The sequence below is a fragment of the Ambystoma mexicanum genome, chromosome 11 (assembly GCF_040938575.1).
Source record: "Ambystoma mexicanum isolate Mex_15411 chromosome 11, UKY_AmexF1_1, whole genome shotgun sequence".
In the NCBI taxonomy this organism is placed as follows: Eukaryota; Metazoa; Chordata; class Amphibia; order Caudata; family Ambystomatidae; genus Ambystoma; species Ambystoma mexicanum.
The window spans coordinates 710,898,275-710,924,981 of NC_090934.1; the positions used below are offsets into that span (position 1 = coordinate 710,898,275).

At 45.8% G+C, this 26,707-nt stretch overlaps 1 protein-coding gene across 3 annotated transcripts in view; it reads left to right on the forward strand.

The window, feature by feature from the left end:
• The window catches only part of KIAA1549L (KIAA1549 like), a 739,655-nt gene that overhangs the window by 402,881 nt on the left and 310,067 nt on the right, over window positions 1-26,707 (forward strand). For all 3 annotated transcript variants that reach the window (XM_069623580.1, XM_069623581.1, XM_069623582.1), the window contains one exon: window positions 746-882. In XM_069623580.1, coding sequence (XP_069479681.1) covers window positions 746-882 — 137 coding nt within the window. The remainder of the gene's footprint in view (window positions 1-745; window positions 883-26,707) is intronic.

The window sequence follows — 26,707 nt, forward strand, 5'->3', positions numbered from 1 at the left end:
TTGGCATCTGTGAATACTGTATATTCAATGTCAATGGGTGTACAGCACTAAACGAACCCAGCACCCTGTGAGTCTCTGCAACCATGTCACCCTTGCTTTATGATCCTCGCGCTGGCTCAGTGTGGCCACGCAGGTAGAACGTAAGGCCCACAGTAGTGTTCATCAAACCGGCTCTCTGTGCATGACCAAGAAACGCACTTGTTATCAGGCAGCCGTCCCACCAGCAACACCTGCTTCCAATCCCAACATCTGACCGGTGGTCAGGTAGCCAGAAACTATTCACCCATTCGAGGGCCGCTTTAGCTACAGGAAAGTGTTAAATATTGTATTATTTTCAGCTTAGTTTTCTCACTCCTTTACTAACTACTTAATCGTGACCATGGTCTTCACTTCCGTACCAAAATATCTCCCACGTGATATATACAATTACAAAACATAACTCAGGCAAAGGAAGGCACAGTTTGTGTTAACTCTGATGGTTAACTATTTTAAGGGTAGGGTAGTGCAGGCTACTTCTTGTGAACCGGAAGTAGAAGCAATACGGATTAAAAGGTGAGCACCAGAAATTATTTCAAAATAAATCATGGCTACATTTCATCATTCCCCTGTGGAAACAAGTACACGTGTGTTTTATTGCAACAAAAACCCTTCGGAACTTAGTTTATTGTCTATTGTCCTGGAACATTGTAACAAGTTACTCTGCATTTATGTTAAATGTTCAATGTGTGCCTTCCCCTTGCTTTAGTCCTGCAAGTTGTCGGCCTGTCAGATGACGTGCACACGTGCACTTTCGTTCAGACCATGGAGCAAAGATTGCAGCAAGCTTTCCAGTATGCGGCGAAGAATACAGCCCGCGCCAGTACCAACACCCTGACGGTCCAGGTAAGAACTGCAGGCTAGCAAAGGTGGCCGCCATCTTGTTGTTCGCATATTTGCACCAGAAATGCATAGATATATGTGAACTACCACCCGTACTGTCATGGCGATGAAAAGCAACTGAGCGCTTTGTGCATATGGCAGAATCTGTCAAACAGATTTTTAAGTGCTGCCAAATAGGAGTGTGTGATTGGCTGCAGTTTGTTGCGTCGTAAACGAGAAAATCATATGATTGTCACCTATGTTGATAGGTGTCATTTTGGTTAATGCACATTTTTTCAATGTTCCTAATGCACTTTGGAGAGGCGGGATACATGAATTGATAGGCCGGATTAATGGATTTATGTATTGATGTTATTTAGTGCTTAGAAAGGGCCTTTAAAAAAACAAACAGGAAAATAACACACTGAGAAGCTTCACGGTTTGCTCTGTGCTGTATTCCAGTAAGTATTCTTGCCCGGTACAGGTCACAGGCACCCAGTAAAGCAATGCCCGGCCATTTCCCAGAACATAATGGTGCCATGTGGAGCATCCAGAAGCTAAGCGTCACATTATATGACTAAGTGACTCCGGCACGGACGCTAAGGGCTGACGGTCAATGCTCACATCATCGGGCAGCATTGATCCCAGCGCTGTACCCCTGATCCCCGCTTGCTTCACAACGTAGCCCCCAGCAGGGTACCTTTCATAGACAGGCAAATCTCTATCTGACCTGTCAACTGCACGCGTGTTTTCCGGCAGTGAAAGCATCCCTTCAGCAGCATTGATTCAGCAGAGAGCACGCGCACGTTGAGAACACGCGGGGGCCCTGGGGGTGGCACGGACGCACTTTGATCTCTGACAAAAGAGTCTGTGGAAGCAACACAAAAAGGTGCTTTCCGTGTCCAGCTGCACAGCCTCTTGCAGCCGCTTATCAGAGTGGTTTAAGCCAGAATCAAAGCAAAAATAAGAGCTATTGGAATTCAAATAATAATTTCTATACCAAAATGTCTGCTTTGTTGACTAGAGAATTCGGTTTGAGGTGTTTAGCCGAGTGGCGCAGATTGAAAGTCCCACTCACAGAAGTCCATCATTCGCTCCTTCATTCTCTGCTCCTCTTCACTGATTGGCATCCTCCGGACCACCTTATGCCACGATGCTGCTGGCTCCCTTTGCGCAGTGGCACATTTAAAGCAAAGAGCCACGAGGTCAAGATTGAACGAGGGCTCTGGGTAGGCAGGGGATGGGGGCAGAGCTTTCAGTGGGAGGAGTCAATGGCTGTCATAAGTGAGACAATGCTGAACTTTAGGCACAACTGTTTCATGTTTTTTAAGTTGTGTTTTCTGCGATTTGAGTTGTGGGTTTGGGGTATGACACTGGCTGCGGACAGCCTCGTCACCTCACCAGGTTTTGCTGACATAATGTGCTTTGCCCAGGATCATTCAATTTGTTTAAGTGTGAAATCTGCTGTACCCTTCCATCTGGTCAACCCAGTCAAAATCACATGCCCTCCCATGCCCCGCCCAACATCTTCTGCTCTCCTCTGTGGTCCACACTTTCATTACTACCATACACCCTCTTACTTTCCACTTCCATCTACTACTCTCTTCATCCTTCACCAACCCTCCCATCTCTCGTACCTTCCATCTACTACTCTCTTCATCCTTCACCATCCCCCCCATCTCTCGTACCTTCCATCTACTACTCTCTTCATCCTTCACCATCCCCCCCATCTCTCGTACCTTCCATCTACTACTCTCTTCATCCTTCACCATCCCTCTCATCTCTCGTACCTTCCATCTACTACTCTCTTCATCCTTCACCATTCTCTCGTACCTTCCATCTACTACTCTCTTCATCCTTCACCATCCCTCCCATCTCTCGTACCTTCCATCTACTATTCTCTTCATCCTTCACCACCCCTCCCATCTCTCGTACCTTCCATCTACTACTCTCTTCATCCTTCACCACCCCTCCCATCTCTCGTACCTTCCATCTACTACTCTCTTCATCCTTCACCACCCCTCCCATCTCTCGTACCTTCCATCTCCTACTCTCTTCATCCTTCACCACCCCTCCCATCTCTCGTACCTTCCATCTACTACTCTCTTCATCCTTCACCACCCCTCCCATCTCTCGTACCTTCCATCTACTACTCTCTTCATCCTTCACCACCCCTCCCATCTCTCGTACCTTCCATCTCCTACTCTCTTCATCCTTCACCACCCCTCCCATCTCTCGTACCTTCCATCTCCTACTCTCTTCATCCTTCACCACCCCTCCCATCTCTCGTACCTTCCATCTCCTACTCTCTTCATCCTTCACCACCCCTCCCATCTCTCGTACCTTCCATCTCCTACTCTCTTCATCCTTCACCACCCCTCCCATCTCTCGTACCTTCCATCTACTACTCTCTTCATCCTTCACCACCCCTCCCATCTCTCGTACCTTCCATCTACTACTCTCTTCATCCTTCACCACCCCTCCCATCTCTCGTACCTTCCATCTCCTACTCTCTTCATCCTTCACCACCCCTCCCATCTCTCGTACCTTCCATCTACTACTGTCTTCACTTTCCCTCCACTCTCCCCTTCACCTTCCATCCACTCTCCCCTTCCCCATAAGGAAAACTATTGCCACAGTTTGAAAACTGAAAACTGTACACCGCAGACCCCTGAACAAGATCATAAGAGTGGAATTCCAATTAATCATGCCCTAGGAATAAAAGTGATTACCTTTTGTTTAACATATATGCAATAATTCAGCTATTAAACAAACCCAGCGCGAACCGAGCGCAAAAGAGAAGCAAGAAAAAGCGTGCCAACATCAGTCCACTATTTTTCCCTTCCCATCTACTGTCCCCGCTCTGTTCCATCCACTCCCCTTCGCCTTTCAACCTCCCGTCACAGCCATCTGCTTGCCCTTACCAGCATTCCCCTCCCCCGACCATGTTTTGTTGGGCTGGGCAACAAGACCCCCTGCACTTATTCCATGTGATCTTCGGTGTGCTCCATCAATGCCTCCCTGAACATGGTGGCTGGTCCCAGCAGCCAGTGGAGGAGCGGCTTGGAGTCCCGGCATCTGGTTGAGGATAAAATACATGACCGACAAAATACTGCAGTATAGAATGGGGCATTTCGTGGGTTAATACATTTCATTTTGAAGCACAAAATGTTATTTTTGGCAGCATTTTCGTAGCACATTTTTAATTGATGTGATGGTGTGAGGAGTGCTAGTATGCAGGAGAGAATGAGTCAGGGTGCAACAGGAACAGCAATTGGAGATGTAACCAAAACAAGTAACACATTTAGAAACAACATCTGCTACTTCGTATGCTCAATATGAAGGGGTTACCATTATAATATTTGGAGCACAACTAGTCTATTAAACCCTGAATGATGCTTTTTGGTAATATCGATAACTGTGAACTGAATCGATTCCAGGTTCACCGAAGTTTGGCAGGTAAGGCACAGTGAGAGGAAATGATTTTCCTAGGATCACACCCTTTGGTTAAGCGGTGAACCCATCATTTGAGCAAAGTCTGAAATGTAGGTACTTGATCAGGGATCTTCCCAGCTGAAGTTGTTACACATATGTGTTAATGTTCGGGTTTGAAAATCTAAAGTAATACTACATTTTAGACAAATTATTTTAAATGTGCAGAAGTCACATGATACAACAAACTGAAAATGAATACATTATCACAGGAACATGTTGCCTAAATAGAGTGCAAGGGGGATTTTGTTTTGATTCCTAACTTGCACAGATGGGAACACTTCTGTTTGCACTTTTGTGCAAAAGGGCTCCTTTGTGCAATATTTGTTGTTTCCACCACTTACTGCAAAAGTAAATAGTAAAAGACATGTGCAATCGCCTTTGATTTTATTTGTTAACTCATTAGGTGCTGACGACCCATGATGGTATCTAAGTGCTTTAGCATTTGCAGAAAATAGCAACAGAAACCAAGGCAGAAATCTATAAAAGCCTCGTTTAAATTTTGTGATCACTGAGAAAATTATATAGTGAATATAAAAATGTTGATTTATTTTTCTTCTTTTTGCGCAATTATGTGCGGGGTTTGACCCAAACCCATCTGCACCAATAATTGTAATGGAATGAAAAAGAAACGCTCTGCATTTTTGCATTCAGTATTTTTATAGGCGGAGTAAATGCGTGATACGGACAACAGGTCTCTTCGGTAAGAGAGTTCAAGAGATGGGCTGCACAAAACGAGAAAGAATGTCCAATTTCCTGCATAAATTTCATTTGTGACACAACTACACGTTGATTTTCCTGAGATTGTGTGGGTCTACAAGGTTTGTGAATTCCCAACCCACGTTTAAGGGGTATACCATCGGTTCATCGACAGTCATTTTTACGACTGCCTTTTATTACGAGTAGACTATTTCGAAAAAAGTCATAGTTTTTTTGGGCGGCTGGGAAAGGGTAGATAAAGGGTTGGGGGGTTGGGAATAGTAAAAAATAAGTAGGGGAGAGAGGGTTTGGGGGATCCCCCCCAAAATAAAAAATACAAATTTCGATGACTTTTTTTCATAATAGTGTACTCGTAAAAAAAGGCACTCGTAAAAATGACTGGCGATGATATTACATAGAACCGTTTAATGGACCATAGAGTCTTTCCATAGATTGCCTTTTGCACCAGGATCAAAGATTACAACTTGACCCTGGATCCAGATGATAAACAATGCAATTTTCACAAGACCAGGTTGTTGTGTTGATTTCATGCCATGTTGATAACAATTCTAGCGGTGGCATCGATGAGAGTCTGAAGACGTTTTGTCACATATAACGGGGGCCCTAAGAATAAGGAGTTGTAGGAGTTAACTCTTGAGCTTGTGATGGCTTGAGCTATGATATGTTTTGAATGATCTTGCATGAAGAAGGGATTCAACTAACGAAGAGCATAACATGGTACGTTGTGGCACTAATGATTTCATTAGCATGTTTGGACATTGATCGTAGAGTGTCAAGCCATACTCCCAGTGATTTTAATTTCTCTTGTGCTGTCATTTTGTTCCTCAGTATTTTCCGCTTCTCGTAGGGCTGAATGCAATGATACTAGTAACGTTTCCGTTTTTGAAGGGTTTAGACAAAACCAATTCTCTTGCATCCAATAATTCTTAGGTCGAAGATGCATCAAATCCGATCCAAAATACATGGGGGATGTCCTCGTAATTCAAACAGTAGTTGTGTCTCAGCTGCAACATTTTGAAATGAAATTCCTTGGTCCAGCAACAGATCTTGGAGGGGCTTGATACATGTGCTGAAAAGCAGGGACTATAAACAAGATGCCTGTGTACCCCAAATCCCAAAGGGGCAGCATTTGATGTATACAATCAATGCACAATCTGCAGGAGCGAGTGCTTCAGAAAGCTCTCATCCTGTCTGCTGCTCTTTTGTACATCCCAACTACTTCTGTCAACCTTGAAAGGAGAGTGGTTGAGCAAGAGTGTAAAACGCCGATTGGAGATCCAACAGCATGAGCAGTCTATCTTGCGCATGATCTAGAAATTGCAGTAAATGGTCCTTCATGTCTAGCGAAGCCAATTCTGTGCTACGACTAGATGTACAACCAATCTGTAGATCACCAAGTAGATTGTGATCTTCTCTGTGGTCCCGCAACTATTGGGGGATAGCTAGAGCACAAGTTCGGGTCCATGAATCGTTTCTTCAATATTGGGATGATCCAGATAGGTTTGAGCTCTTGAGGGATTATGTTGTCATTAAAAGAGTGATTCACAAGAGCTGCAATACAATGGGAAAAGGCATCAATACAGTCTTTTACCACAGAGGGTAAGCAGTTACCTATTTCTAGTCCTTTGGGTATGAAGAGTGTTCCTGTGGCCTCTATTTTGCCGATAAAAACCGGTGCCACTCTTCCGATGAGTAAGGGTCAATGAACCCCAGCAAAATCGATCTTGCAGAAAGAGATGAAGATTGGCATCAATATTCAGTATCTCAGTGAGCCAATAAAAACACTTATCAGCCCGCAGAGTTCTGGGGAGACAATCAGAGCTCATGATTCTCTTGGGAGGTTTGTTGGACTGATAAATGGCCCATAACACTTCCTGTCTCTCTGTGAGTTGTGCATTAAAAGGAGAAACAGGGCTCATCCACAGGAAGGTAGCGCAGGAGACCTTGTGGTGTAGTCACTGATAACACATCCTTCTGCACAAAACCTTCTGCACCCCCACCTGCACTTCAATTGCCCCCTTTGGAGCACGAATTGTGAAGGAACTTCCACCTACCACCTCCTCTCGCCTCTCTGCCTTATTCAACCTCCCTCTCAACTGTTATCTGCTGACTCCAATAATCGCTCTTTCCACAGCTGTCTCTATCCTTATCTACCACTCTAAAACCTATGAAAGGGTTGCTAAAATACGTAGTCAACTATCTTGAGGTAGGTTTTTTTAATGAGGCGCGATTGGTTGACAGACCTTGTAGCTGCGCTGATTCTAACTAGGGTAGTAAGTTATTTAATAATACCAGTTGTGCAGTTACTTGGTGCTGCAGATTGTAGGGATGTGTAACGCTCAACCATGTGTTACTGTAGCAATTGGTAAAGTTAGAAGTGAGTACAACCCTTTGCAAGCGCTCCAAGAATATAGTATCATATCTTGTATATATTATGATGTCCAGTTCATTTAAGCTGGACATCATGCTGTATACAAGACATTAAACTATCTTGAGGTATTTGCCCTTGCTGACACCCTTCCAATATGGATTCTTGTCCAAACACTCCACAGAGATGCCACTGATTTGCATTGCCAATTATATTATCACTGCCCACCCCCTCACCTCTCCACCATTCTGATCTTTCTAGACTTTTCCACGCCATTTGACTTTTTGGATCATCCCTCCCCCCATCAAACTCCTTCCCTCCTTGGTTTCAAAGACATTATGCTAGACTGGCTATCCTCCCATCTCTGACTGCTCCATCCCCATCCTTTGGAATTCCAGTGCCTCCTCCCTGATGCCACTGGGCATTACTCATGGATCAGCCTGGGACCACTCCATTTCACCGTATACTCTTCCTTCATCTGAAAACTATTTTTTGCTTCTGGCTTCAACTATCACCTCTTTGCTGACAGTACACAGATATGTTTCTCCTTCATGCCTGCATTCTCTGAATGCATAACAAACTGCCAGCCACTGTCCGCCACTGGATGGCTCTATGCTGCCTCATGCTAAACTCTTCAAAGCAGGAATAAATATTTCTTTCTGCCTCCAACACCAACCCCACTCTCCCCACTCCCATCTCTTTCACCTCAATCTCTTCACCCCCTCACTCACGGCTCAAACCCATGGTGCTCTCGTTGACAGTGACCTGAACCTCTTCCAGTTCATGATGGCCAATGTCACCACAGCAAGACTCATCCTCCTAACCATTAGAATAATCAGTGGACACCTCACATCCTACACAACTAAAACACTAATCTCTACTCTTGAGCTCAGCAAACCGGGATACTGTGCAAGCCTAGTTTTTGGTTTATACTCATAGCTTCTCCTCAACAAAGTCTTCACATTTGCGACACACACCATATTCAACCTATCCAGTTCTTCCTCCACCTTTACCTACCATCGCCATGTTCGATGGCTCTCCATGCAGAATTGCTCTTTTTAAAAATAATTATGGCTGCTCCCTGTCTACAATTCCATCCAGGTTTTTCCTTCCACTTCTTTAATGTCATCATAACACTGCATTCCCCATCTCAACCTCTGCAATCCTCATCTCTTCACCATCTGTCCGTCCCACCCCCCTCCCTATGCCTTCTCCTATTGTTGTTCCTTTTACCTACTTACCCCACTCCACTAGAATGCTCGCTCTGCCAATTAAATAAAAAAATTAAATAGATGTAAATAATAAAGGTGAGGCAAACACATATTTTTCGCTAACCTAACAAGGAGTTCCCTACCTAATAAACTAAGGCCCAATGTAAAAAAATGTCTCTACCTCACACTAATGTATACAACAAAATCATATAGGAATCATTTGGCTGTTTCAACTTTACAAAATAACATAAGGATTCAAACATAAAAACTATAAACAGAAGTCCTCGTAATCAGGGTTGGATCCCCTTCCCCTGGAGCAGCTCAGGATGTTTCAAACCAAAAGTCAATTTTAGGAAAGTTATTTTCATTAGCCAGGTGCCACTCCAGGTAGAATGTACAGTTCCAACAAAAGGTTCTTCAAACTTGAAACAATTGTTAAAGCTTTTGCAACTTTCTGCTTGGCAAACTCCCAAAGATTATCTCTTCATACAGCAAATCAAAAGTCAATGTGAATGTCCTTTGCTCTAGAGGCCAAACATTTTTATCACATTGCATTTCTTCATAAGCAATACTTTTGTCAGGATGGATATACAACTGCTTATTAAAACTTCTCCTTCTTTAGAAATACTTGTGTCAGGATGTATACACAACAGCTCATCAAAACACAGTAGTGGAATCACCACTTACTTTCCACCACAAATGTCTACCACATTACAGTACTTCAAACCATCTTCTTCCTGGTCCACTCGCCTACCAGGAGTAGCCACTAGTTGGCCCTTTCCTGGTATACTCACCTGCCAGTATAAAACTCCTACTACTACTACTTGTACTTTCTGGTGAGGCTTGTTCCAAACATTCCACAAAGTTGAATTTACAACTGCTTCTTGATTCAGTCTCTTGACTTTCAACACATTTGGTTTGCACATTCTTCTACATACCTATTGTACAAAAGAACAATGCTTCTCATATTGGTCTGTTTGCCATAGACAATGCAGGTTACAACTCTCTCCCCCTTGATCCTTTCCATAAGCAGGGCCTTTCTCCTGCAGTCTCTGATTTCTTTCTACAGAACGCATTGGCGGTTGGCAATGTAGTTTACAACTTTCTTCCATACGTTATCTTGTTCTAGGACTGCTGCATTCAAATGGTCTTGATATTACTTTCGGCTTCCTTTGGCTTTGGAAATGCTGGTTATAATTTTCCCTTGTTAGATATCCCTCTTTAGGCAGGTTGTATCCCCTTTGCTTAATTATTGCCTCCTCTTTGCTTGTGCAATGTGGGTTTCAATGTTGTCCCATTTGCCCTCTCACTTTTGGGATGTTGCATTCACTTTGCTTACTGTTTGTTCCCTTTAGGCTTTGGCAATGCAGGTTACAATACTCTTCCATTCGACCTCTCCCAAGAGGAGAGTTGCACCCAGTTTTCGGCAATTCAAAGGTTCAGTATTCAAAATATATATTCTTACACAGCGGTCTACGTTGGAGCGACCCAGGGCCACCTGTGTCAGGCCACCTCACCAGTGTTTCCTGGCGTCTCCTCCTGACTCACTGCTTCTGTTTCTTTGCTTGCTGCGACTTCCCTGGTGTTTGACAGTTCCGGTCAGCCCTTTGCTGCTTGCACAGTCTGTCAATGAACCCTCCGTTACTCCCCATGTGCTCCGTGAAAACCTCACACCAGGGCAAGATGCAGTAAACAGAAAGCTTCTCTCTCCCTTGGCATAGCTGGGCTCAACACCACTTACTGCTGCGCGTCTTCTGAAACTCCTAGGAACCCGAGTTCTACCATGTTCTCTGCAAAGCATACAGCGGAAGCTCACACTTTTGCTTTCTCCTGCTGCTTCTGCTGCTCCCACTGTTTCCTCCACGGCTTTCTACCGACCTGCACCTGAAAGGCCTTAAACTGTTTTAAGGTCGCACTCAGGTGTGTGTCATTAGAACAACTAGACCATTCTCTACGGTTTACTAACTCTATGTCCTTGTTTCTCGTCTCAGTACTAAGAGAGCATTATGGGACTTGAAGTACATAATGGTCTTAGTTGTTTTTAGATCAGAATCTTCACATTAAGACATTAAAACCATATGACGATTAGGCAAATTAGCCAGAGGGGTTTTCCATTCCTCCTGACCTGAGCCGCCCCCCATGTGATCCTCCTGCATAATACCACCCCCCAGGGTCAGGATCAGGTAGTGATTACCTTTCCCTGGGCACATGAGAAGGGATCCAAGCCAGGGGCTTTGGGATGATCACCTTATCACATCACTCGCTCCCCTGGAAATTCTGGAGGAATCACACATTTGTCACTTTCCTGCAATGACCTACCTATCTTGGTAGTGATGTTTCAGGTATAAAGAGCTTTGTGACTGACAACACCTTTGTGAGAATCTGAATCCCCTTAAAGCCCAGGCCTGTCAGTGGAAAGATCTTAAAGCCAACCTGGGGCAGAGATGCTTTCAAGTGCAGGCAGTAGGGGCCACAAGAAAGTAGTTCTCGTACCTGGATGGCCAGAGGCAAGAATGCAATCATTCTTCCTTCCAGAGTAATAGAAGGGACTCCAGCCTGCCTGGTTTCCAGAAGTGCTGTGGAGTCATAGATAAGGTGAGAGAGTAGGGTAAATGCAAGGGCCCAACACACTTGGTAGCGACTGCACCGATGCAAGAGTCGAAAGCAGAGGAGGGTGTGTGATAAAGCAGATGTGACGTGCAAACTATAACAGACCTACTGTCATCATCTTGGATGGTGGAAGAGGAAGTTGGGCAGTTGAAGAAGCATATTTTTATTCTTTTTTCTCTGAACCATGTCTTGAGAGGATCATTCCTGCTGCATTGCTTTTCAGTCCTCATATTGAAAGAACCACCCTAAGAGGTCAGGAATGTCTGCTGCATTGAATGTTGAGGCTAAGAACATCTATCCAAGCATGTAATCCCAGTTAGGGGGAGATGGGCAATATACTGAGGCACTGCTGGCACCAATGGCTTACCTCTTCTAGTCAAATGAATATATAACGGAAATGTTTCAAAAAAGGTAGCAGGCGCTCCTCTCCAGAAAGAACATGGCATGATAACCTGTTCTGAGATGAGAGTTTGCAGCACACGCTTTTTGCTCACTGTACCTTTCACAGATGTGAAATATCCATTTGCATATCAGTCTTTGTCCCACCCACATGGGCAGTCCAGCACCAAAATGCTATGGCAATTCCTCTCTGAACAAGAGTACCAACAGCAACCCCATACACGTGTTTCAGCCTTGTTGGGCCTCATCAGAGAGGTGACGCTGTGCCTCTCTGAGCACAGTGAGCAGGGAGTCCACATCCGGTTGCCCCCAGGTAACTCAGGGTGACCAACCCCAAGTTCCTTGCACATTTTTCAAAAAAGGTAGCAGGTGCTCCTCTCCAGAAAGAACATGGCATGATAGCCTGTTCTGAGATGGACTGTCCATGTGGGCGGGACAAAGACTGATATGCAAATGGATATTTCCCATCTGTGAAAGGTACAGTGAGTAAAAAGCGTGTGCTGCAAACTCTCATCTCAGAATGGGTTATCATGGCATGTTCGTTCTGGAGAGGAGCACCTGCTACCTTTTTTTGAAATATAACGGAAATGATATAACGAAAAACATAACGAAAATGTATGTGGGGTTGGGTAAAGGTTACATTTTATGGGGAAATGGTTGGAGTGGGTTTTTAGGGGTGGGAAACGGGGGCTTGGGGAAACCTCCCCAAAAAAAGAAAAAAAGTGTTATGTTATATGTGCATTCCTTATAACATGATTCGTTACAAAGACGTGTAACCCTTTGAAATACCTATTACTCAAACCCAAAATATGTCATTCTGCGAGGTCTAGCCACTCCACTGAGAATGTGGGTATATTTTTCAAATGAATGTTATTATTATAGAGCATCCTAACCGGTGACATATATGTTCACCATTCAGTTGATACATCATCATTGGCAACCCTACGACAAGTAGTACATAACTTACAACCGGTTGCATCATAACAATGAGGGAGAAGGTTGGCTATAAAAAGCAGAGGGGTTGTCTCAAGTGTGCATTTTGAAAGAGAAAAAGACTTTGCCAGAATGGGTTAGGAATTTGCGTGCATTGAACTATCCATACCAGGATATCTTGTCCTGGTGGACACACATGTAGGTTTTCAGATTCATGCTAGAAAATGGAATCATGCATAGCACTTCAGGCATGTCAGGTCTTACAATGCAACATGTAAAACATGTGTTAGTATATAAAATAAAGCTCATATATGTACAGTGCAATACATTTTTTGAATTAGAAAATCGTATATGCCAGGAATACCTGGGAAGTATATTTCGGGAATGTTCAAAATGTCCATTAATTATTTGGCAGTATTTCATGCCTTTTTACTCTGATCACATAGTCAGCAAAGGTAAAGTCTACGGACCATGTAATCTTATACCTTCCACCTCAACAATTATTTTAGATGAGTATAAAAGTCTGGGTACAATAGTATGGCAGGTGAAATAAAGGCCCAAGCAGCCTGGTTTTGAGTCCACCTGGCCTCCCATTTGCCCAGCAGTGTGTGGCAATGAGGTATAGGTGCTTGGGGGATTTCACTGTAGACCTCAGTTCACATGCCATGAGTCTTGTAGTGATGCGCTACTACACCACTACCCCAGGTGGGGAATGTCTCCCAGGAAAGCCAATTATTCTTAACTACACACCTAACCCCCCAAGAACTAACATCCTGTGTGACCTTACGCTCAGGAACTCAAAACTACGCTGGAGATAACCTAAAATATTCAAAATGCCTGCCAGATACCACACCGCCTATTTTAGGAATAAACATGAGACCATCCATATTAAGATCAACTATATTTCTATCATGCACCACCTCCAAACAAAACTTTGGAATAGCCAAACATAATAAACGCCCAATTATTCCAGCTGAATGTAGAAATACTGCCTCATCTACTCAACCAACAGCGTCTCCTGCCATCAAAGGAGCACTCATTAATGCAAGGTCATTAGTAGCTCACGCTGCAGAAATTTCCGACCTTTTACAAATAGGTAACTATGATTTCTTAGCTATTACCGAATCTTGGCTACATCAAGCAGCTGGCCCTGCCTTGATGCTTGCTGTGCCAGCTAACTGTACTATCCTCAAAGAAGACAGAGCTAACACCCGCGGAGGAGGCATAGCCATCATAGCCAAATCTAATTTGTTAATGAGAATAGCACATCCTCTGCATGTCAAATCCTGCGAATCCCTGTCAGTCAAGCTACCTAGTTCAAATTCCCAAATCATCACTATACACCTTATTTATAGACCACCAGGCGCCATCGGCTCTTTCGAGAAGGACATTTTCACGATCCTCTCGGATAATCTAAAAAACACATCACAGGCTCTATTACTAGGAGACTTGAATTTAGGCTTCAACGATCCCAAAGATGCACAAGCCACAACTATAGCCAATGTCCTCTGAGAACTCGGCTATACCCAAAGAGTGACATAGCCTACCCATGAGAAGGGCAGAACGCTTGACTGGGTGGCTGACTATTACTGCAATACTACTATCACCACCATCAGTCAACAGGTATGGATAGACCACTCCCTGATAGCTTTCACCATAGATGCCAAAATCCACCTGACTCAAAATAACCCTATAGCACCTCCCATGTTAACAAGGAATAAAAATAATATAACCACTGACAAACTATTACCATTGATACTCCCAACCTTAAACTCGCTACCTGGCTCATTAGATCCATCCACCCTAGTCAACAAATTTAATACAGCTATGGCTAAGGCCCTTGACACCATCACCCTGTTAAAAATGAGGAATAGTAAACCTAGAGCACACCTTAATGCCTGGTTTACCCCATATCTAAAATCACTAAGGAAAGAAAAATGCAAATGTGGATCACTTGGAGGCTTACACCATCTGAGGCTAACAAAGTTAGCCTTATCAATACCTCCACAAAATACAAATCCGAAATACGGCGAGCTAAGAAGGAAAGTTTCGACAACAAAATATAGCAAGCTAAATCAGGCACCAAGGAGTTTTTTGCAATACTAAAGGAACTGGAGAACCCTATCACGATACCTGACAACTGTGTCAAAGGTAAGACGTGGTGCTCTGACATGGAGAACGCACTTACTGACAAAATTGCCACTCTCCAAGTTAAAATCCATAAGAAAAGATTAAACATACCGCCTGCTACCCTACAAACTGGCAAACCACACACTGCTGTTAAACCAGAACAGCGATTCAACTTCGCCAAAGTATCCATACTGGAGGTTGAAAAAATAATGCTGTCACTTAAATCCTCCAATTGTCGAGGAGATAACTGTGATGCCCAAATTATAAAAGACACAGCAAGAGACTTATCACCCTATCTAAGCTTATCAATGCATCATTCACCTCAGGTACCATTCCGAGTAACCTTAAGGAATCATGGGTCCTCCCTCTCCTTAAGAAGCAAACGTTGGACCCGCCTATACCTACAAACTATAGGCCAATCACCACGGTGCCATTCCTCCTAAAGATACTGGACGGAGTGGGTTACCTACAGATTCAGAAATTCTTGGAGATAAACCAACTCCTTGGCACCCGACAATCAGGTTTCAGACCACAGCACGGTACTGAAACAGCACTTATTGACCTTAAGGCTCAGGTCGATGAGTTGAGAGACCAGGGAAAATCTGCATTACTCCTTCTCGTGGACCTCTCAGCAGCATTTGACTTGGTGGACCATAAGGTGCTCTGTAACCATCTAGAATCAGCAAGGCATTTCTCGCCTCAAGCCATAGAATGGATCCAACCATTCTTAAGTGAGAGAACCATGAGGCTGCAGACCCCATTCCTATCACTTGTGGTGTTCTCCAGGGATCCTGTGTCTCCCCTCCCATGCATAACGTTTTTACCAAACCCCTGTTTGATGATCTGGACTCTCTAGGTGTCACCTACACTAACTATGCAGATGACACCCAGATTCTATTTTATTTTATTTTATTTATTCACATTTGTATAGCGCACTTGCAGCCCATGGACATCGAGGCGCTGTTACAAGTAAGTGTTGGATTCTTAATTCAGCAGATATGCATGAGACCAGAGGTCTTATGGATACAAAATTACAGGCATAGTTGCAGGTGAGGCAGGATATTCATAATACAGTAACAGAATGCATTCAGGTACGTTTCATACAAAGAGCTTGGTTTTAACAGCTTTGCGGAAGGCTTGGTGGGATTCAATCATTCTGATGTGAGGTGGCAGTGCGTTCCAGTGGGTGGCGGCCCGAGTGGGAAAGCTGGCGCCGCCAGCGCGCACCTTGCGTGATTTGGGCGTGACAATCGTGTTGGAATAGCATGTTCTTAATGGTCTGGTGGCAGAATGCTTGGAGATTCTTTGGGTCAAGTATGGTGGAGCAAGTTCATGGAGGCATTTGTGGGTGAGGGCGAGTGTTTTGAAGACAATCCTCTCTTTCACCGGGAGCCAATGTGCCTGTCTTCTGACTTCTGAGATGTGGTCTTTTCTAGCGGTACCTGTGGCCGCCCTAAGTGCATTATTTTGAACTAGCTGAAGTTTGGCCAGGTTCTTGTTGGAGGTCCCAACGAGTAGGGCATTACAGTAGTCCAGCCTGGATCCAATTATTGCCCTAGCAATGGTGAGGCAATTCTGGCGTGACAGGAAAGGTCTGCCAGCGTTGAGGACTTTCGAGTAATAGGCTGAGGAGGAGGCAATGGCATTGACCTGTCTATCCATTGACAAGTCGGAGTCTAGGTAGACTCCGAGTGTCTTCACATGTTTGGAGACCTTGATGGGAATGTTATCAATAGTGAAGGAAGTGTACTGTTCACCGAGGTTCCCCAGCGTGGAAGGTGCTCCTATGAGGAGGAGTTCGGTTTTTTCACTATTAAGGCATAGCCAGTTATCTGCCATCCATGATTGGATAGTGGAGTAGATGGTGGTAAGAGTTTTTGTATCCGCCAAGTAATCGCCTGTGAGTGGGATGAGGACCTGGGTGTCATCCGCATAGTTTGTATACGAGATGCCCAGGGAGTCAAGGATGCTGAACAGTGGCCTCGTGAAGAGGTTGTAAAGCGTGGGCGCGATACATGAGCCCTGAGGCACACCGCAGGTGATGTGGCTAGGGGTGGCACAGGCTGAGTCATGGCCCTTTCTTGGAGGAAGGAGGTAATCCATTCGCAAGCTTTGGGGGAAAAGTTAGCTTGGGTAGCTAAATGGCGACACAAGGTGTTGTGGTCCACCAGGTCAAAGGCGGCGGATAGATCCAGGAGCAGAAGGAGAGCAGGTTTCCCTGCGTCTCTTAGATCGTCCATTTGGTTCTTTAGGTCCAAGAGAGCCGTTTCGGTACCGTGTCGTGGGCGGAAGCCAGATTGCCGCAGACCGAGGAGACGGTTTTCTTCAAGGAACTTTTGGACTTGCAGGTAAGCTGCTTTGTCCAGGATTTTCAGCAGGAAGGGTACAGTGGTGATAGGTCGATAGTTCCCCGGGATCGTGGGGTCCAGCGACGGTTTTTTGAGGAGTGGGCGTACCCAGGCCTCCTTAAGTCCCGTTGGAACGTGGCCGGACTGGAAGGATGAATTAATGAATGCTGTGAGAAATGGAGCTAGGATCTGTGCTGAGTCTTTAATGAGACTAGCTGGACAAGCATCTCCCTTACAGTTGGAAGGTTTGATGGACTTGAGCAGGGCGATGACCTCGTGCTCAGTAATATCTTTGAAGTCAAAAGATGGAGAGGGATTAGTGGTGGAGGGTGTGGTGGGTTGACTATGCAGGTTAGTTATGAGGCGGGAAAGGGCTTTTTGGTGGCCACGAATTTTGGTTTGAAGAGTGTTAAGCTTGTCAAGCATTGCGGATTGAATGCTATTGCACCAGTTGTCATCTTTGATGAGAGCGGGAGGAGGAGAGGATGGTTTTTCCAGTTCCCTGAATATGGTGAAGATTTCCTTTGACCCCGATTTGGCGTCATAGATCCTGGCGTTGAAGGAGGCAGCTTTAGCTAGGGTGATGTTAGTTTTGTAGGATTTAGAGATGGCTTTGAACGCATTTTTGGTGGTTTCTGAAGGGTTAGCTTTCCAGGTGGAGAGGGCAGTCCTCTTTTGCGCGCGTTGTTCAAGGAGTTCTTTGGAGAACCATGAGTTAGCGTGTTTGGTTTTCTTGGCTTTTTTGAGGGTCAGTGGCGCAACAGAGTCAACTGCTTGGGTGATGACTTCTTTGAAAGTGTTGGCTGGGGTTTCTGGGTTATTGGAGAATGGGGCCTGCAAGGCCGGGTTGCGGAGGTAGGGTGCTAAATTCTCGACTGTGAGCTGGCGGGAGCTCCTGGCGAGAGTAGCTGGGCAAGGTGCCGGAGGTGAGTTGGTCTCTTTTTTGGTGCGAAGGTTGAATTGGATGTAATGGTGGTCAGACCATGGGATGGGCGTGTTTTCCGTGACAAGTAGTGAGCAGCTATGTTGACTGATCCAGTCGAGGGTGCGCCCTTTGATGTGGGTGGAGTCAGAGACAGATTGCGCAAAGCCCAGGGTGGATAGGGCGTTCTTGAGGGTTTTGGCATGGGGGTCCTTGGGGTCATTGAGCCCAGGTTGAAGTCGCCCAGGAGTATGACCTGGGAAGTCTTTTTGATGTTGTTGGACAGTGCGAAGATGATGGTGTCATGGAAGTCAGTGCAAGGACCCGGAGGTCTGTAGACAATGTGCACAGTTATGGTGCAGTTAGGAGAAACATACATTTTGAGTGGGAGGTAGTCACTATTGTGGTCAAGTTGCCCTGCCATTTCCCTAATAGCAAAGGATTCCCTGGCGATGAGGGCCACGCCACCACCTCTCTGAGAGGTGCGGTCCTTCCTGAAAATGGAGTACCCAAACGGAATAGCCAGAGATAGTGCCGGGCCTGAACTTTCATTGAGCCAGGTTTCCGTGAGGAATAGGAGGTCAAGATTGTCATTAATGATCAGGTCGTTGATGTCGAGGGCGTGGGCAGGTACGGAGCGAGCGTTGAGCAGGGCGCAACTAAGGGTGTGGACCGTTGAAGGTGTGGTGGAGGTGGGTGGTCTGGGGGGGGTAGTGGGTGGGTCAGGGATAGGGGGTAGTATGTTTTTGGACTTGGTCGTGGTGTCAGCACTAGGCATAACAGGCAGTGCAGAAACAACATTGGGCATAGGGGCAGCAGTATCAGCAGTGTCAACAATATCAACATTTGGCATGGGAGCATCACAAGGCATAACAGGCGGTACATAATCCACATGAGGTATAAGTGCAGCAGAGACAGTAGTGGCAACATTGGGCTTGTAAGCATCACTTGGCCTGGGCGTGGATGGTAGTTCCGCGACAGTGATAGTAATGGGCCTTTTGATTTGGGCGTCTGATGAGTTTGGGCGGAGATGAGGTGCAATGGCTTCAGTGTACAATGGTGCCATGGTGCAGGCAGGCCTGTGGGGCACAAGAGTGTCATCCGGGTAGGTCGAGTTAAAGTTGTGCCTGCGTGACGGCGGCAAACATCTGAGACCTACCTTTAGGTTACGGTCAACAATATTCGGGGTGTAGGTGATAGAGGGGCGGGTGCGCGACCGGAGTCGTGCGTTTCTGAAGCTGCACGGCACTGTGTACAAAGTAGTAGGGAGGGCCTTCCCCCATGATGGGGGGGACAAGCAAATATTAAGGCAAGTGGCCTTACCTTGTGTGGGGCAGCATAATAGCGCCTTGCGCGCCGTCGAGCAACGGAGAGCTGCAGAGAGCGGCGTCGGCCTTTGCCAACGGCCTTCGCCAGACTGCGGCTTCGCCTGCCAGTCTGCCTCCTCTCCCTTTAAGGCAGGAGAGGAGGGGCTGGCGGGCGCGGCAGGCAGATCAGCTGTGCTGTGACCAGCTGTGCGGAGTCGCGCTGTGTGGGAGGGGCTCTGCTCCTCCAAGTGCATCGCGGGCCGGGCCGCGTGCATCCCAATGGCGGCGGGGTGGGGGCTGCAGCTGTGGTTCCTGGGGGGGTTCCTGGCGTGAGGCCCTCGCAGCGGAGCTGCAGAGAGCGGCGTCGGCCTTTGCCAACGGCCTTCGCCAGACTGCGGCTTCGCCTGCCGGTCTGCCTCCTCTCCCTTTAAGGCAGGAGAGGAGGGGCTGGCGGGCGCGGCAGGCAGATCAGCTGTGCTGTGACCAGCTGTGCGGAGTCGCGCTGTGTGGGAGGGGCTCTGCTCCTCCAAGTGCATCGCGGGCCGGGCCGCGTGCATCCCAATGGCGGCGGGGTGGGGGCTGCAGCTGTGGTTCCTGGGGGGGTTCCTGGCGTGAGGCCCTCGCAGCGGAGCTGCAGAGAGCGGCGTCGGCCTTTGCCAACGGCCTTCGCCAGACTGCGGCTTCGCCTGCCGGTCTGCCTCCTCTCCCTTTAAGGCAGGAGAGGAGGGGCTGGCGGGCGCGGCAGGCAGATCAGCTGTGCTGTGACCAGCTGTGCGGAGTCGCGCTGTGTGGGAGGGGCTCTGCTCCTCCAAGTGCATCGCGGGCCGGGCCGCGTGCATCCCAATGGCGGCGGGGTGGGGGCTGCAGCTGTGGTTCCTGGGGGGGTTCCTGGCATGAGGCCCTCGCAGCGGAGCTGCAGAGAGCGGCGTCGGCCTTTGCCAACGGCCTTCGCCAGACTGCGGCTTCGCCTGCCGGTCTGCCTCCTCTCCCTTTAAGGCAGGAGAGGAGGGGCTGGCTCATCCCACTTTCAGGGGATTACAATCAGGATTTGGCCTTGGTGAATAGGATATATCTCATCATTCAGGCATGGATGGCACTACATGGTCTATGCCTGAATGATGACAAAACGGAACTCATCAGCTTAGGGACTACATCCAACATTAACAAACTCAGCCACGACTACACATCTTTCAATATAGATGGCAACACGATTAAGATTGCTAAAGAAGTGAAAACACTAGGTTTTTTATCTTGACTCCAGCCTTACGCTGGCAAAACAAGTGAACGCAATGGCAACATCCACTGCGTACATATGTAAGCTGATTAGATCAGCGAAAACCTTCCTCTCCACAAGCAGTTGCACCACATGGCAAGAGCACTTGTGCTGTCCAAACTGGACTACTGCAATGCCCTCTATTTGGGATCTAATAAACACATCACTAAGAAAATTAAAACACTTCACAATAGCGCCTTGAGGGCAGCGTTAGGAAAGACCAAAAGAGAACACATCTCACCAGCTAGAAGACAATTTAACTGCCTCTCAACTATTGATAAAATTAAACTAAAAACTCCATCTCTAACCTTCAAGTGCCTCAACAATGCAGCAACTGGATACCTGACAGAGAGGTTCAAAAGAAGACTCACATCCAGACCTACCAGAGCAGCCTACAAAAACTGCTTATCAGTCCCTTCCTTCAAGATGACGACAATCAGTGGCAATAGCTTCCCTGTCAAAGCTGCTCAACTCTGGAATTCACTCCCACCCATCTTAAGGACTGACCAATCTTACCCACAATTTAGATTAAATATCACCAACTGGCTTAAAGAAAATGATCTTTAGCTTTAGCCAACCCGCTACTACTGTTGTATTTGACCCACAACTTACACGGGATTCTGCTTCACATGTCTGTAACCCTTTTTGTAAGATAACATGCACCTTTATTTTGACATCACATTCTGTAATGCTGTATTACTCCTTGTAACTATGTAACTATGTAACTATGTAAGCTTAAAGTATCCTTGTTCTCGCATCCTGATACCTTTGGGTCTGGTGCGCGCTACAAATAAATAAACAAACAAACAAACAAACAAACAAACCATACTCTGGCAGCGCTGTGATAGAAACTTGGTGGTGATAACAGCTTTGAATATAGCAGGCCTGCGCTCTGCATCAGAGTCAGGCTCCCCAAAATGTACTTTAGCTCTCCAGTGCGATACTCTTAAAATCACTGACGGCTTTATGTGATGGGTGCTCACTACCACCCTACAGTAGGAGTGACTGGTGCCAGGAGGTGGCCAAAACCCATTTCTGTTAAACTGGCACGTAGTTCGTTAAAACTAGACCGGGAGAGTATAGGAATTTTGATCAATTAATATGTGCCTGTACTGCCAGGTCCTTGGCATTTGCCTGGTGAATAATCACTGATTAGAATGGTTGCCAGGTGACCACAACACGAGGCTTGAGTGCATTGCTGTGCCACTGCAGACACAGTAGTTCCATAATATTCAAGAGTCACTAGCAGAGAACCAGATACATTTTGCTGAATAACATAATCATGCGTTCTACTAGAAGCAGTCTAGTTTGTAGCTAATTGCCTTAGGGTGATACATCTGGCAAGCTCTATTAACTAGCCCTGTGAAAGATAAAAGTCGAGGCGAGCCTAGCCTCCTTTCCAGATTTGGCTAGGCACAGCAGCGGTATGTTTGCTTTGATGCATGTGTCTTACTATGTAGGGCTGCATGTTCCTGTTATCTATAGTGTTAATAGATTCATTTGTTCTGTCTGAAAGTGATATAACTCCCAGTGGTCAGTTTCATTGGTCAGTTTAGGTGACTGTGCTTTCGGTATATTATATTTCCCCGTAGGGTGGAGAGCTCTTCCCTGTGCCATCACGTAGCCGTAGAGCGTGTAGGAAGATTGACAGGTGCCGTAACCTACGAGAGTGAGGTATTTTTGGCAATTGGTCCTGGAGTAGTTCTGTTCTGTGAGGTGTAGTGAGTAGGAGAAGGCTGAAAGAGCAGGTGTTGGGTAAGGGGACCCACAAACAGGTCCCTGTACTGGTAGGTTTAATCTTAAACTCCATGTGCCCCATTCCCTTAGAAATCAGGAGAGACCCCAGAACTGCAAGCATTGCGATGCTGTAGCTGTACTCAGTGGCCATTAAAATGTCCTTCAAGCAGTGGTCAAGTGGGGGGACTCATCAACAAACTCAATGGGATGTGACGTTGCCAGCAATTGAACATATCAAGGTGAAATGTGCACATTTCATTAAATTGGCTTTGCATAACCACCCAAATTGCACAGGACGAATGGCATTTGCCTTTCATAAAATCAACACACACACAAAACCAAGAGAGGATATTTTCTTTTCAAATAGTGTTTATGAAAACGTTAAAAGGTGTGCATGTTTTAAACTCCAAGAACCAATACAAATGTTTTTCCTGGAACTTGCAGTACCGAAATGGGACATTTCACCTTTAGTTGTGTGTTAGTTTTCATCGGGTTATCTAGTGCAGTGGTGAAGTGTCCGGCCTGCAAACCTGACGACTGCGGTCAGCTTTAATTCATAAATTCAAAGAGGACAGTCAATGAGTCCACCCTCTGAAAACAGTGGGTGGACTCTGTCCACCCGCGTGTACCCCCGACTTGAGCCCTGCCTTCAAGCGGTGCAATGAGTCAGCTTTAGACTAAACATAGCCACTGGCGAGCTTTGGGCTTTGATGGTTGGTGGGTTTGACAGATCCCATGAATTGACATAATGCTGGATTAACTATTATGAGGGGAGAGTTACGAACTCTATTCATTGAGCAATTTACCAGGTAGATTTAGCAAATGTGGCTATATAGGGTTGGTGTTCACAAACATTGCATGATTGCATTTTGTGAGAACTGTGGAGACGCTGGATCAGGTGCATGCCACCTTTATCAGTAAGGATCCGAATTCCCAGTAGCAAGTGATTGTTTTTTGGCCTCTGGGAGCACCGCCATAGTGCTCAGAATATTGAGGGCCTTCGACAAGGAACAGTGGGATTAGCCCCTGCAGTGTACCTCATTTGCTCATGTGGACTATGAGAGTGAATTCACCATTTATGTGGTGACCTCAATGAAGGTGTTAACAGTGTATGTCGTAGCATGAGTACACACCCTACACACAGTGATTCATTTACAATAAGGCCATCTAGGCCCAGGCTTGTCATTGGAGAAACTTTGTTTTATAGCATTTCCTTTAATTTCAATGTACTTGTCAGTTTTCTAAATTAGTTAGTTTTGTTTCCTAGAGTCTACCTAATACACAAGAGAGCTCGAGAGATTTGTAGGCGTTAGCAGTTAATACACTCTGAGAGCTGAATTTTTTATTGGCCAAACTTTTTACATATGCTTGATATTTACAAATGCTTTATTGTTAAGTTGACTGCTATTTAAAAGAAAATTAGTAAATGTGTACTCAGCATGCATTAGGTATTTAGTGATTCAGTCATACAACTCTCACGGTCATATATGAGAGATATAAACCTCTTTGGTCTTTATGTTCCCAGAATGTTCCCTAATATGCAAAACAACCAGAACCTTATTGGTTTAATTGGTGCCACTTCCCATTTGTTCTATGCACATGACATGCTTTTTTCACACCATTGCAAAAAATGAGGGGGTTTCCTCCAGAAAAGTAAAGGTTAAAAATGATGTATCATTTTATAATATTAAGTCAAGCATATAAAGTGATGTGCAGAAGCAAGCACTACTTTTTCTCCGTGACCCCACATTTCGGAGGACTGTGGCCACCCAAAATCTGCAAGCATGAAATAGATTGTACAGAAGATAAAATGGCGAACAGTAGCTCGAAACGCGCAAGTTCATCAAGAAACCTGTGAATGGTGACAGAAAGTAAAGGTGTGCCAAAGGTACACACCATTTCACAGCTGTAAAGAAGAATGGTCTGAGGTGTCCCATCAAGATATCCATTTGGCCATCTTTACAGGCGCTGCCCAAGGATAAGGAGGCAAAAGGCATCTCTGGCGGGTTTATAATGTGTCTTTGGTGACATTCAGCTGCACGCTCAGTGCTTCCACTAGAACAACTGCAAAGTATGCCACACAATGCAAACCAGTTGCATTTAGAAGTAACCTTTACATGAATTAGATTTTCCTTATTCATTTGTATTGCTACAGTCTAATCCACTCAAAGAGTGAACACAAATTTTAAATTTCCCAAAATGCTATCTGGCCGGACCCATAGACTAAACCACACGCACAAAGGTAATGTTGTACTAGAACGCCCAATCAATTACTCAGTTTTACTCTTGGGGTGTTGGTATTTTGGGCAATGGAACAAAGAGCAATGATGTAAACAGTATGTACCACTTAATTTGTTATAAAAGCTACCGTCACTGCCCAGCTACGAGGAATGCTGTTGCTTCCCACCCATGAATGTTATGTCCAGGGTCACCATTGTCTCTTACCCCACCCTGAGAATGCTCAGCCAAAGGTTGCAAGCACCTTCTCCAACTGTCTTTACCCGTCTGACATCTTTATGCCAGGCAGCGTTTCAAGATTTCACTTGTGATTTTGCCATCTCCTAACCGCATTCCAGCCCAGGGGATTGGCAGCGCATGGGCTGCAGCAGGTGGTAACTTGGCTTATCTCCATTACATCCTCTGCTGGCACCATGGCTGTAACCATGAGGAGGTTTAGTCATTTTGAATCAACATTTTTTTAAATGTGCCTGAATCACATGCACATATTTCATATGTAAACTTTAACTTTTCACAGAACTGCATGTAGAAATGTCATTCTGTTGCCCGAAAACATTCCTATTACAGTCCAGTGTAGATGCCTTTCATGAGGGGAGAGGGGGTGGATTGGGAGAAGCCAGATATCAGCACTGAAATCAAGATTTCTTGTTCAAACCCTCCCTCACTTATGTGTCCAATTTTCAGACAGCTTATGTTCTGATGGCTTCCTCTGAAAAAATTGTTCTCTGACAAAACCGAAAGTAGGAAGTCGGCCTCAATAAGTACCTCTAGTGCACTCAACTGTAGAACACACTGCTTTCTCCAAATCCTGGACAGCAGATGTTACACATCGCCGCATGTGGTCTTTGTGGGCACGGACCCGCTTGTGCGGCACTCTACTTACGAACAGTTCCAAGATGGATGCCTGTGATTCTCCCCATTCTGCTTGTAGAGGCCCAGTTGTTACACGTTCATTTGACATACGGCCAACTGCTCACGTGATCCTTTATCCAGAATTGAAGCGGACAGTGCTTCGCGTCGCTTCTGCCTTTGTCGGTCCATGAGTTTGCTTCTGATACCTCCTTCTCACTTCTGCTAGTTAATTCCTCTTGTGCTTACTGTTCATTCTAACCCTGTTTTGCATCCCCTATCCAGATTCACACTGCAGCATTCTCCCGCCTCTTTCTCAGTCTGCCATCGCTGGCAGACCTATTTGATTCCCGTTCCTGCCAGACTTCCATTAGAGTAAGTTCAGATCCGTGAGGGCTCCCCCTTCCTTTCGATTAGGATTCTTACTTGCTGCTTTCCTTCCAGAGTCTCCCGAAACTTCACTACTCCTCCGATTTCCAGCACTGAACATTATTCCTCCAACTTCGTTCCTTCGTTGGTGAGAGGATTACTTTCTGTTTCCCATTCTCTTCTTTCCCCTTGATCTCTCCTCTAACCTTCTTCTATTTTCTTCCTCTCCCGTGTACCTAGAAGAAGCCTCCCGAGTGACATCCTGGTTCTGCCTTCTGAGACGCTTACTCTTCAAACTTCTTCCCGATCCGTGCGAGTGGAACTCGTCCAGGGTTTTCTTCCCTTAGAGTGTTTCCCTGGGAGTCCTGCCCTCTCCCCAGGGTCACTTTACCGTGGGTGGAGAGGCCAGGGCTCTCGCAGGGGAGCCTTCCCAGCTGCATTGGTCCTCCCATCTGGAGCAATCGATCTGTCAAGGTGAGCTGGTTGTAGACATTTGCTGTATAATCTGTGCTACAGCAGCTTTAATTATCTGTATGCTACAGAGTGGTAATAGTAAGCGACGCCAAAGATATTGACAGCCGATGTCCCAAATGGAACAACAAATGCAGCAGCTAATGGCGGCTATGCAGGCCATGTCCTTAGAGATGCAATCCCTAAAACAGGACAATGCGCAACTATGGCATCAAGTAGCTAGAGCCTTTTCTGACACTCCCCCGTCGTCGTTACATTCTGTTATGTACAATGGTGATCCATACAAATTAAAAGAATTTCTCGACAGCTGCACTATCCAATTCACTTTCAAACCTCGCTTTTTCCCTACCGATAAAGATAAGGTGGGCTATGTTATTTCACATCTTTCCGGGCCTGCTTTAGCATGGGCTACCCCGTTAGTTACCTCCAGCAATGTAATCCTTGACTCTTACTCCACCTTCACCAACAGCCT